At 40.4% G+C, this 13,182-nt stretch overlaps 2 protein-coding genes across 8 annotated transcripts in view; both read right to left on the bottom strand.

The window, feature by feature from the left end:
- Positions 1 to 13,182, bottom strand: part of ARB2A (ARB2 cotranscriptional regulator A) — a 431,807-nt gene that overhangs the window by 124,156 nt on the left and 294,469 nt on the right. The window lies entirely within an intron of this gene.
- POU5F2 (POU domain class 5, transcription factor 2) lies at positions 3,223 to 6,556 on the bottom strand. Its single transcript, XM_040448605.1, is given in 3 exon segments — positions 3,223 to 4,143; positions 4,145 to 4,203; positions 4,206 to 6,556. Coding segments are annotated over 3 exon segments (828 nt in total). The 5' UTR covers positions 4,462 to 6,556; the 3' UTR covers positions 3,223 to 3,630.

Below are 13,182 nucleotides of genomic sequence, written 5' to 3'. Positions count from 1 at the left end.
TGTTAAAAAAAAATGCTTTAATGACCACCCTCATCACTAAATTTTTGCACACACATACAATTTTTTCTTATAAAAATTCATTAAAGTTGAAATGATTGTCCAAAGAAAAATCACATTTTAAAACTTCCCATATGAATTATCCAATAGCCTTTCATGAAGGTTGCCTCAATTCACACTCCCACAAAATGGAATAGTCAAATAATTGTTTGTTAGTTTTGTCTGTAACCACCACCATACTGTTTATTGTAGTTTCATAATATTTGGTAGGACAAGGACACCCTGACTCTCTTCTTCAAAATTTTATTTTCCTAAGTTTTATTCTTTCCATTTACAACCACCTTGTCAAGAAATACTCTCATATTCCACTAGGATTTTATTGGAGGGCATTGTAGTTTTCACTTTCAAAACACTGTTTTACATAGATAATACAATTTTGTACCCTAAAAAAAATAGATTCTGCCAAGGAAACGAATACTGTTTAGTAAGCAAGACGATTTCTAGAAGAAAGCTATAAACAGAAGTGGCTACAATGAAAAATAAATCTCCTGATGTAGTTTTAGTATAATAGGCAAAGATGTATAGTATGTATACTTGAAAAATATGAAATTATAGAAAACATTTAGATGATATTTCAAGAACAATGTTTTGGAATAAGGGAGCATATCTTAACACTTCAAGTTTTCTTAGACAACAGATAGCAAAGATTCTAGGAACAAGAGAAATTGTTCTTTATGATAGGAAACAATAGATAGGAAAGATTCTAGGAACAAGAGAAATTGTTCTTTATGATAGGAAACTCATTAAAGTGTCAAAGACTGATTAAAGTATAAGAACAATAAAGGCAATAATTAATAGAGTATTTGGCTGAATTTGAAAGACTTATGTAAGAAGTGGTTCAGGTCCTCTATTCTACCCTGAGCTAGAGATATCCAGAATATACAGATTCAAAGAAAACCAGGAATTACCTGTTAGACTGGTATTGGGTCAAGGGAAAACTCTTGAGAGTAAGGTGGCCAAAGGGAATGTATTTCTAAAATTCTGAAACCGTAGATCTACAAAGAGCTACGTCTCCTTTGAGAATGTGATAAAAGCTATCATCACCATCTTTAAAGATGCACACATGTACAAACACACTATTCTGCCTGTACTGTAAAGGGGTTCGACGTCTTCAGGTTAAGAATACTTGCCTTGTCTAAAGAAAACACGAGATAAAGGAAACATTTGATAAAAGAAATATTTCGGAATGACGGTGAAGATCTTATTGAGTGGCTGGAATTCGTGTTTTTAATTGACATTAGGGGAAATCTGGTAAATACGGAGACTCTGGACTACTGTTTGACTTTTGCCTCTGCCAACCATTCCACTGAAAATGTTTTCACTCTAGTATCACTGACACCTTTGCTAGCGACATGGTATATCTGACTTGATTTTATGTTACTTTCATCTCTGTATATTTGATACTGTTCAGCACTGACACCACATTGTTGGTTTTCTCCCAATTCTAGGGGCAATTCAATTCTCAGTTTTGGGGGGGTTTATTATTAAGGTTTCTACCCATAATCTTAAATCTTTGAAAAACCTGAAATCCTTTAAAGATCAAAGTTTCCCTAAGGTCCAGCCTTTTCTCTTTACATAGTCAAGTCAAGAGGACCAGTGATGGAAAAATCGCATTTTAAGTTATGTGAAGGCTGATCAATGACACAACGTGGTGCTTGCCTAACCAGAGGTGCAGCAGCTGTGTGCAAGATGCAGCTGTGCAGGTGCTGATGCAGGTCCTTGGAGCTGTTCCTGAGATCAAAAGCCCATTACCAATTCTCCAAATATGCAGGGGCTACAGAATTCAAGAAGCAGCCTGGGTGAGAGAGAGCCTCCTCATATCTTTTAGGAGCTGAATGTTGACACAACCACAGTTGTTCATCCCAGCATTAAATACTACCTGGCCCTCTGCAGAAACATCTCCCTTTCAAGGTTGTCCAGAAGGGCTGTCTGGGAAAAGGAAGAAATGAGACTGGTGCTCTGTGACTTTTACTGGGAGAGTCCAAGAATAAGTGATTAGTCATCTGTTGAATCTAAAGTTTGTCTCTATCGGGGCACCTGGGTGGCTCAGTCGGTTGGGCGTCCGACTTCGCTCAGGTCACAATCTCACGGTCCGTGAGTTCGAGCCCCGCGTCGGGCTCTGTGCTGACAGCTCAGAGCCTGGAGCCTGCTTCAGATTCTGTGTCTCCCTCTCTCTCTGGCCCTCCCCCCGTTCATGCTCTGTCTCTCTCTGTCTCAAAAATAAATAAATGTTTAAAAAAAAATAAATAAAGTTTGTCTCTATATTCACAAACCTCTATGTATCAGTGTTTTATCTTCAAACACTGACAAGAGAAAAATATACATTGGGAGAAATCAGAGAAAACTAGAAAAAAGCAATTAATAGAAATAAAAGCTAAAAGTTAATTAATTATAAAATAAAATAAAAACAGCAGTAAATAAGATAAACATTTTTACAAATACTTGGTCTTTGAAAATACCTATAGATAAATATTTTGTAAGAACTGATTAAGGGGAAAAAAACGGAGAAAGAAAAAACTGACAAGATTAGTAATTAAGAAGACAAACTCATATATAATATTCAGTCATGGAATCAGAAAGCAATACATATTACATGCAGGTATGTCTGTTTAGTATATGATGATCAAAATTTACCAATGTAGAAGGAGAAAACTAGAAAAGACCAATTTCGTAGGAGAGATTGGAAAAGTGGTATAAGATATACCATCACAAAAACCAGGAATGTTGACTCAACCATCACAGATATTCTCTAAGATGCATATCTGAGTTCAAAAGAAAGTAAGGAAAACAGCCAGGTAATAAACCAAATGGAGCTGAGAACCAGAGAAGTAAGCTGGAGCTGAGGCTGAGCAAGTGTTGTCTACCTTGCCAACCTCAGTAAGAAAGGGGTTCCAAACACAATGGCCTGGGCAGGACTGTGGATAAACCAGTGCGATTCCATAAGGTGGAGATCTGGATTGAGACCTCCACCTGAAACTGAGCACTCTAAATGAAAAGGTGAATAGGAGGAAAAAAAAAAAAGCATCTTTCAAGAAAGGGAGGAGCACAAGAAAACACTTGTATTTCAGCATGGTCCCTTGGGTAGGTTTTGTATACTCTTTCTGTACCCAACCTCAAACCTTCCCCCAGAGGTTACTATTATCTTGGACTCTATGTTTATTTTTACATAAAGTTCTGCTTGGTTTTGATTAAAAAAAAAAAAAAAGGTATACTGAAATAATCTGTGTTTGAATTTTTCACCCAATGGTGTGTTTATAAGGAAAAAAATCCGATGTTTACTGATAATCACAAGGAATAACAGACACAAGTAATTTTCAATTAATAACAGAGAAAGAGAGAAACAAAATATCCTAAACCATATACGTAATGTACCTTAAAGTCAATGCTAGGTAAAAACACTGGAATAATAAACTTCAACTTCCCTCTCCTGAATTTCCTAAACAACTCCCAAACCATCCCTTAAGTATTAACCTCTTTAGACAGTTAATGGAGCTCTTAATGTTAACAGCCCTGAAATGAACCTCAGGCATCACCCATTTCCCCAGTTCAGCTCTGCCCAGAAGGGCGGGCCCCTCAGTTTGAAAGCCTGGAGTAGCCAAGAGGGGTGGCTGGGGCAGAGAGGTGGGTCCCCTCCACAGGGTAAGGGGTGAAGTGTATAAAATAGGGCTCTTCATAGCAGGGGGAACCAAAATGGGGCCCTGATGCCAGAGGAAAGCATACCGCCCCCCCTGGGAAAGGAGGCCAACCCCCTGCCCCCACATCCTCCTGTGGGGAGAAATCAATGGTTGGCTGACCACCCATCTTGTTCCGATTATAGAACCAAACTCGGACCAGTTCCTTCTGTAGCCGGAGCTGCCCAGCGATGCGGCTGATTTGCTGGGGTGTGGGCTTCGGGCACTGCAAGAAGAGTTTCTCCAGATAGTTTACGATGCGTCGCTCCCTGCTTTCCTGTCTTCGCTTCCGAGCCTGCTGCAGGATCATCTCTATTTTGCATACACCCATAAAGTTCTTGGTGTCCACTTCCTCCAGCCACATTTTCATCAGCAGTCCCAACTTCCACATGTTGGCGATGCTGAGCTGCTGGGCCCTCAAAGCGGCAGACGGTTGTCTGGCTAAGAACCTTTCCAAAGAGAGCCCCCACGGCCTCTTGCCAGTTCCGACCCCGGGCGTGCAGGGTGCCATCCCGCCCCAGAATTTGTATGGCAGGGGACCCAGGGGCATCTCCCACACCTCAGGGCCTGGGCTGACCCCCTGCTGGATTCCCGGCTGGACCATCAGCATGCTCGGAGCCGCCTGGGCGGTCAACCAGACCGGAGTGTCAACCCGCACCGGCACCGGTCCTCTGGGCCCGCCCCTACCACTGCCTGGCAGTGGGGAGAAGTATGAGGGCCTGGGTCCCGCCATGGGGTAAGACGGCACCGGAGCAGGGAGTCTGGTAGGAACTGATGGTCCTGGAGGCTTCGGAACAGCCGCCAGCCTTGCCCTCGAGCCCCGCCCCCTAGTGGGCAGAGATGGAGGTGCAGGTGAGAGAAACTGAGGCCAGGGGTGTATTTGGGCCGGGGTGAGGAAATCTAGTAGACCTACCAGTAATCCCTTGGGTCTGCAGGATTAAACGAGTGGGTTTCCCACCCTGGTCTATGCTTCTAACTCCCTCCGTGGTATAGGTCTCTCTCTCTCTGGCTTTGTACTTTTAAGAGGTCTGGGATCTCAGTCACTGCCTCCATCCTCTCCCTGAAGGGAACCTAGGCATTTTCTAACAGCTCTTCAGAACTCCAGTATCGAATCCTTTTCCTCCACATTATCTGTGGAGGAATGACCCCTTTTGGCTTCACAAATATTTGTTGAACATCTATATACCAGGTATTGCTGGGACCATTCCTAAATTCATTAACCATCCCCTCACTGCTATCATTGTGGTCACAAGCACTGCCAATAGCCTTCCCTGCCCATCTTCAGTTCCTGTGCTCTAAGAAACCTAAGCATTCCTCCCTAAATTTCTTCTAGTGTCTGTCAGTTAATTGTCAGCTTCTACTCCCAGCCCTCACGCTTTGTGATTGTACTCTCTCACCGGGGCTGAGTTTCTTGACCAATTATTCATGTTTCCCCCCCACCAGCCCCCCCAGAGCCTTTGCTCTGCAGCCTACCTCAGCTTCCTGGTCTGGTTTCCACATACAACAGAGATTTATATGTTTCATCTTTCTCCCCCTCTGGAGACAGGTCTCAGAACAGGCCCGACCTGCTGTTCCCCACTGAAGATGCTCCCTTTAATACCTGCTTCACCAACATCAGGCTCCCCTATCCCTGGCCCCTTTCCCATCAGAGACCCAAGGATCTGAGAATATTTGTCCCTCCATCATGTCCCCATCTCAAGCATCCAGTACTAGGCTTTATGTGAAGAAAGTTAAGGAAGGAGTGGGAGAAGATCTGACCTCAGGTTCAAAGCTTCCAAGGAAGAGCTTTGGGAAGGGAGAAGACAGTCACCTTGGCTGGACGATCCCAGCCTCTTACCCTTTCACTTTCTAACTGAACCATGATGTGGCTTTGCCCTATCAACATCTACTGAAATTGGCCTTCTTGAAGTTATTGCCAACCTTCCAAATGTCAAATCTGATGGCCTTTTAAAAATTCTCATCCTATTAAAATTCTCTGCAGTATCTGACAAGGTTGACTACTCTTCTTGTTCCCTCTTTTTAAATTTCCATGACATGCTGGTAAGAGCCAAATTTGTATTTTAGCCCTGACTCCTAATATCCAATTCTGTATTTCCCACTGCCCCAAATCAAATTCATTATTTGCATTCCTAAAACTGCCTCTCCTCCAGGGGTCCCTGAGTTGGCTGATGGCTTTATCACCCACTCAGTCACCCAAGCTTAGACCCAGAAACTGTTCTTGACCTTTCCCATTTCTTCCTCCCTCCCTCTCTCCCTTCTTTCCCAGCCTCATCTACCACACTCTCCCTGCTTGCATTCCATCTTGCTCAGTGAGAATATCTCACTTTGCACTAAAGATGTTATACTTTTCACAACTATTATACCTTTACTCATGCTGGCCCTTCTGTCTGAAATGGCTTCCCTTTGCTTTTTGGTCTCATTCATTCAGGATTCTGCTCAAATGTCATCTCATTAGAGGCCTTCTCTGACTATCCTATCTAAAATAGTAACCGTTATCACTCTCTGTTCCCCTTATTAAAGCTTTGTTTTGTGGTATTAATAGGCATCACTACCTAATATATAATTATTTGTCATATGCTTATTTTAGGTTTCTCTGCTGCAAAGAGAACAGGGACTTTGTCCAGTTCACTGCAGTGTCTATGGTGCCTACAACTGTGCCTGGCTTATAGAAGGTGCTCAGTAAACATTCCCTGAATAAATGAAGCATGCTCTATTTCCAGCCACCTTTAAGATGCAGTTTAGAAGTGGGGTGCCTGGGTGGCTCAGTTGGTTGAGCGTCCAACTTTGGCTCAAGTCATGATCTCATGCTTGTGGGTTTGAGCCCTGCATCAGGCTCCATGCTGACAGCTCAGAGCCTGGAGCCTGCTTTGCATTCTGTGTCTCCTTCTCTCTCTGCCCCTCCCCTGCCCACGCTGTGTCTCTCTTTGTCTCTCAAAAAATAAAACATTAAAAAAAATTTAAGATGCAGTTTAGAAGTGACCTGATGGTGAAACCTGCTCTCGCGGAGAGTTAGTTCCTGCTTTTGTAGTGCTCCCCTTATTTGATATATGTATGTTTTTATTATAACATTTATCAGTAATTTTTATTTTATGTCTCTCACCCTCCATCTAGAGTGTGAGGTACTTAAGGGCATGTAGGTGTTATAAAAGCCTGGAACATAATAGAACCCTGACTGACACACTGTTTAATAAGTGTTTGCTGAATGAGTGAATGAATTCTCACCTTTACAATTCTGAGAGTAAAGCACATTTAGTTCCAGAGTAACAACAAGAAACTTGACCCTCTCAGGAGCATCTCTATTCTTTCTCTCTTGTACTAGAACAAGGCCCTTAAACACGAGATTGGGGGTAGTAGTACCGTGAGACTAAATTTAACACAACACTACAGGTAACAAGGTCATAGATGTGACCTTGAAGCAATGGTAAAGGGAAAAAGAGTTGGGAAGTCAACTGCCATCTTTGTATGTGATTGCTGTCTGCATCTCAACTGTAGCCTCGGCTAGAATGTATGCTGGTAAAGAGCAAAGTCCTTGTCTGTCTAGTTCAATGCGAGATCCTCACCACCTGAAAGTGTATCTGGCACAGAGGAGGAAGCTAATCAATACCTCTTTAATGTTAAAGAAATGAATCGGTGTAGCATTAATGATGAGAAGACATCCATATTTGCTTTAAGTTAGGTTTCAAGATGACAGTCTACCAAAAATAGTTTACAAGATACAACATTTCACTTAAGAATAATTTTGCTGTTATCTTTCCAGGTATACACGCATGCTATTCCTTTTTCAAAATTACAAAGCAACCAGTGTCTGCTAAACAGAATGGAAAGTGGATCACAAAGAGGAATAAGAGACAGCAATTATGTAAATTAAAACCCACATGTTGAAACCAGCCCATTTGCAGGAGAGAACCACAGAGAAAAGGTTCATTAGTTGTCTAAAAACAATAGCTGGAGAAAAATATTTTTAGTGAACTGGAAAAAAAAAAGGGAATTCAAGTAAATTTGAGGAAAGATTATATTAAACGAGTGAAAACATAGTAGCTAAAAACATTTCCTAAATGAAAAAGTAAAGCTATATTAACTTGATGGGTTTTAAAATTAACTTGGGTGCTTTCAATTAAGGCTTTCTCTGTACTTGGGCAGATTTCATCAGCCAACATGCCTATCTCCCGTTAATGCATGTGGGACGCCACAAATAAAAGCCCATATTCTTAAGAGAAGTCTTGACATCTCCATAAAAGTATATTTAATATGCTAGGGAAATGGAGTGATCAGGGGGAAAAAAAAACAACAAACAGGAGCATATTTGGTTGGAAGAGAAAACAGAGATCAGAAGAAGGCAGGTGATGGGTATGCCCAAGACAACCAGCAATGCTTGGGCTGGGGCGCTTGAAAGGCTAATCCATCACCTTCAACAAATACAGAGACCTCTTAGTGAGTGATTAGATTACAATGTACGAAGCGGGGCCAGTCTTATCCATAGGGAATTACAAAGTAAGGATAAGAAACACATGGTCCCAGGCTCCTGTGTATTTATAATCTAAATGGGGAAGAAGAAAAACTGTCAGGAGAACAGGACAGCTACATTTGCTCAAAGAGAAGTTAACCATTTTCTATTATTAGGATCTTGGGAGTTAAGAGAAGTTGGTTTTTAAGCAGAAATGCACAAAGCACCAGGATTTGTATTATTAGGCTCTCCGTAAGTATTCTCTATTCTAAGACAGCAAAACCGGCTGCCAAGATCCACTAATGGTAAGAAGCAGGAAATTGTGGAGGCAAAGTTAATAATAAACATTCTTATAGGGCTTGCTTCAAGTTTCATCCCTTTGGGAAGTTTTGCCCATACACTGGGGACCACAGTGGTCTCCCTTGGCCCCGAACTTACTGCATTTCCACTTAGATAAATTGGCAGCCTTAAAAGTTAGCTGGAGTTTCATGTCTTACCTCCCCACCTAGGAGATATGATATCTCCTATGGACATTATAGACACCATTCTTTTTGTACTTATGGGCCAAAGCATGTGCTAATGCATGAGCTATCCACAGTGTTCTCAGTATGGTATGTGCATAAAGACACCTGGATGTGAAGGAGATCCGGCTTTCACTCACACTATCCTGTTGATCAGTTATCTTATTGGCTAGGAAGGTGATCTTCGCTTCCTCATCTCTACAAATAACACCTCTCCCAAAGCTGCTCATGCTCCAGACGGAGGAGAGGGCTTTGTTCAAGAATATATGAGAAACGTCATTTCTCTAGCAGAGGAACAAAACCAAACCAAAACAAACATTTTGAATGTAATTAAATCAACAGAGTAGACTGGGAGATCTAAGAATGATGAACAAGTCAGGCAGAGAGGGTAAGGCAGATTGGATGGTGCTATTTTCAGAGTTTCCTCCACTCGGCAGGTGTCCTAATAACCTAGCACTGACCATGCATCAGGGTGTAAAGGCACTGTTCACCTGAAGGGCAGGTGTAGGTCCCCAAGAACCACATTAGTCAAGGAGCAGGACAAAAGGCAAAGGTAGGAGACAAGATCCAAGCACTCGGAGGTTTGTTTCTCTCTGGGTCTAGGAAGTAAAGTCAGGCATCCAGGAAAACTGTGGCAACTGAGGATAGTAAGGAAAGATGCCTCGCAACTTCCAGTGAGAGAGTCAACACCACACCTTACAACAATTTAGTTCATTGAAAACTACCTCAAAATACATGGAAATGATTAAACCGTTAAACCTTTGTGTGGATTTTTAAGTAAAAAAAGTGCATTAAGACAAAGTGAGGCATCAAAGATAAATTAAGCAATTAAGACATAAGTGTACCTGCAGGTAAAGTGCACAGAATAATACTGAAGTTGTGAGGCACCTGAGTGGCTTAATCAGTTTTGCGTCTGGCTCAGGTCATGATTTCACCGTTTGTGGGAGCCCCGCATTAGGCTCTGTGCTGACAGCTCAGAGCCTGGAGTCTGCTTTGGATTCTCTCTCTCTCTCTCTCTCTCTCTCTCTCTGCCCCTCCCCTGCTTGTACTCTCTCTCTGTCTCTCAAAAATAAATAAACGTTAAAAAATAAAAATGTTAAAAAAGAAATAAATGTGTAAAATAGATTAATAGCACTGTTCGGCACAGGAGAGAGTAGAAGACAAGAACAGGGCGAAAGGACAGCTACTGATGGCCAAACGCTTTACTCATAAAATATGTAGAGAAAAACTAGAATGTAGTAGGACTACCGACATAGAATCTCTTCATTATCTTACTTTCAGATTCAGATTATGAAGGGCTTTTTTTGTTGTTGTTGTTACTTCTTTTTGTTATTAAAAAAAAAATGACTCTGCTGTGACATAATTGCTGCTTAGAAGTAAAAGTTCATGACACAGATGTAAAACAACCACATAGCCAGAGGCTACAAAGTGGTTTTGCGTATATGGGGAAAAATCCTTCCATTATATTTTGTAGAGCTGCAGTGTTCATGAACTATGAACTTCCTGTGCTATAAAATAATATTAAATATAAAAACTCTACAGCCTTCACCAGAAGCCTCAAAGAATTTTAAATGTCTATCTATATAAGGCAGGAAGAGCAACTGAGCTGAGCAGGGCTGAGTTGAAAGGCACTCTGGTGATGAGTCAGGTATATTCACAGATAGTCACAGATAGATAAAGTGTAAAGGTTCTTGTTATGTCAAGTGGGATTTAAACAAACTTTTTAGCTGAGTTTGCCCTTGTTACACAAGAAAAGCTTTAAGGATGTTCTTGCATTGATTAGTCTAGTCACTGTTCTTCTGCATTCAAATTTGTACTCTCCTTACACTGTAGAGCAAGAGACACACAACTTGTTTAATGAAAAATATTCCATTATATTAAGTAGTAAAATACACCTAACAGAAATGACAACTTATGACCAACGAAACCAGTAATTCAGGAGGTGACATGGCCTCAGAGAAGTAAATGAGAAGTAGAGGAGAATTTCTGTTTATAGGAGATAATTCTTTTAGGCACTTTTAGGTATTTTTTTTTTCTTTGTTAAAGAAATTCCAAATTAATTGATCTTGGTGCCATTACCATCGCAATATTTGGAGTCTCTGAATTTCCCTGGAATCTCCTTAGGAAACTATGAACTAAAGCAGACCTAACAGAGACACTTATATCTTTTCTGGAAAAATGAACACTTATGTTCAGTAACATGAAATGTAATAACAACCACGGAAAAGAGGTAGTACCAGACTTAAAATTTTAAGTTCCAACACAGTAACTCTATCTAAATATATAAATTAAAAACTCCTTTTAGCATTTTAAACCCGACAAAGTCCCTGGTTTCAGACAGTGAGGTAGTAAGTCAAGTTATTACCTGAATCCTCCTCAAAGTCATCTCACTATGATTCCAAAGGTCTTAAAGAGAACCAACCAGGCTATCAACGTCTCTTCTGAGCAGAACACTCATGCCCAAACCCACATTTATTTCTCTAGAGTTCACTGCAGCTCTCAGTAGCCTGTTCTCCATTCTAGGTGTGTGCACATAACATCAGGCAGATGAAGGTTTCATCTTCTGAAAGCCTCAGAACTCTAGGAAGCAATTATGTCAAAGCAGCTATGTGTGAATGGAGAACTGAAAGCAAGATTTCAATTATCATTATGTATTTAATGAAAATTTAACGGTTTTTTGGAATGTCCAACTCTACATTCACATGGCTCCAGAAGTATAAAAAGGTATAGTGAAAATGCACAGCATTTATTTTTAATTTTTATTTTGTTGCCAATCATGGCATCATTTCCAAGTGTTAACTTGGTTAACTTCCAGCTAGAATTTTACATTTTGCTTACACAGAATTTCTTGTAATAATTTAAATTCAAGAAAGACATTTGTCTTCTATGATTGACAGGAATGTAGATGAAACATAAGGAAGAAACCAATGAATTTAAAGAAGTTTCTCACAGGGATATGTTCTAGGGCAGGTGTCATTCTGAAAGAAAAACAATTTATTAAAGAACCAAGCGTCTTTCAGGGAGTGTGGAAGAACAGGACATTAGCAAGAAGAATGAAAGGGAAAAGGGTCAGCGTGGAATTTTAGTAGATTAAGGACAATGAAGAAATGAGATTGAATACTAAAGAACAGGCAAACTGAGGATAAATACTGTATTTCAAGAGAAGATGCATGGGGAGGCTCTAAGAATTAACGCTGTGAAAAGACATGACTGGAATCAGGACTTAGTCTAGAAAACACAAAGATACAAGCAGGAGAGAAATGACAGAAATTTTTTAATTCTCAATATTGAAAAAAACTGAACAATTTCTCTAAAACCGTAGAACTTGACTTGCTGGATAAAACAATTTCTAATAATAATAACTATAGGAAGTCCTTGCTCTGCACAGTATAAAATGACTATAAAAAATGACCATGTAAGTTGAAACCATGCACAGTTATCATGACAATCAATGGGAAAAACTATGGTTGTTCCATGACCTTAAAAATTTTTTTTTTTTTTGTCAAAACATAAAAATCCACCTGTGGCCAGCAAAAAGCAAGTAGGGGAATTAAAAAAAATGGTAAAAACAACTGTATTTAGTACACTGTAATTTAAAGCATTAGAAACAGAGGCACCTGGGTGGCTCAGTCAGTTAAGCGTCTGACCTCAGCTTAGGTCATGATCTTGCGGTATGTGAGTTAGGGCCCCACATCAGGCTCTGTGCTGACAGTGCAGAGCATGGAGCCTGCTTTGGATTCTGTGTCCCCTCCTCTACTTGTGCTCTGTCTCGCTCTCTCAAAAATAAATAAATGTTAAAAAGAATTTAAAACATTAGAAACACTGAGAATGAAAATGTTCTATTTCTTGGTAAAAAACTTACCAAAGTTGTTTGAACAGTGCTTGCCTTCTCCTCATAGAACTTATGATAGAGTTCAAGCAAATCTTTTCTATGCCTTGGCTAATTTTCATACTCCTAAGTTTGGATCAGCTTCCAGCATTTTATCCTTCGCACTTCCAATGTCATGAAATACCTCTGAGCATTCATTTCATGTGGAGTGTTTTTTGCTAGTGTCACTCTCTCTGGGACATCTTCATCTTTTTCGTCACAAACACTTTACAATTTTACTTCCTGCATTCCATTTCTTTGCTGCACTTTCATCTTTGTTGGCCAGGTCTCTTTTGGTCATCTATTTTTATAAAATGGAAGATAGTGCTATCTGTGCATAAACTGAATAACAGATATGCAGTGGCCAGTGAAAAATTAGAAAGAAGTGATGTGACTGGCTGCTGATCACGATGTGCTTCTGTTATTTACATAGAGATTTGTACTGAATGCAATCATTCCCAGTTAATACATTGGGGTAACTGAAATGTGAACCTTGTTTTTTTTTTGTGTGTGTGTGTGTGTGGGGGGGGAATTTGGCGTTATTTAACTAAACTATGGTAACTGAAATTTGGGTATTTGGGACCATGCAAAGTGAAGAATGACTACATTTACTGAGCCTCA

The sequence above is a fragment of the Herpailurus yagouaroundi genome, unplaced genomic scaffold (genome assembly GCF_014898765.1).
Source record: "Herpailurus yagouaroundi ecotype Mexico unplaced genomic scaffold, PumYag 29, whole genome shotgun sequence".
NCBI classification, from domain to species: domain Eukaryota; kingdom Metazoa; phylum Chordata; class Mammalia; order Carnivora; family Felidae; genus Herpailurus; species Herpailurus yagouaroundi.
The sequence above is the reverse complement of the archived record's forward strand: the minus strand, read 5'-3'. Positions and strand labels throughout refer to the sequence as shown.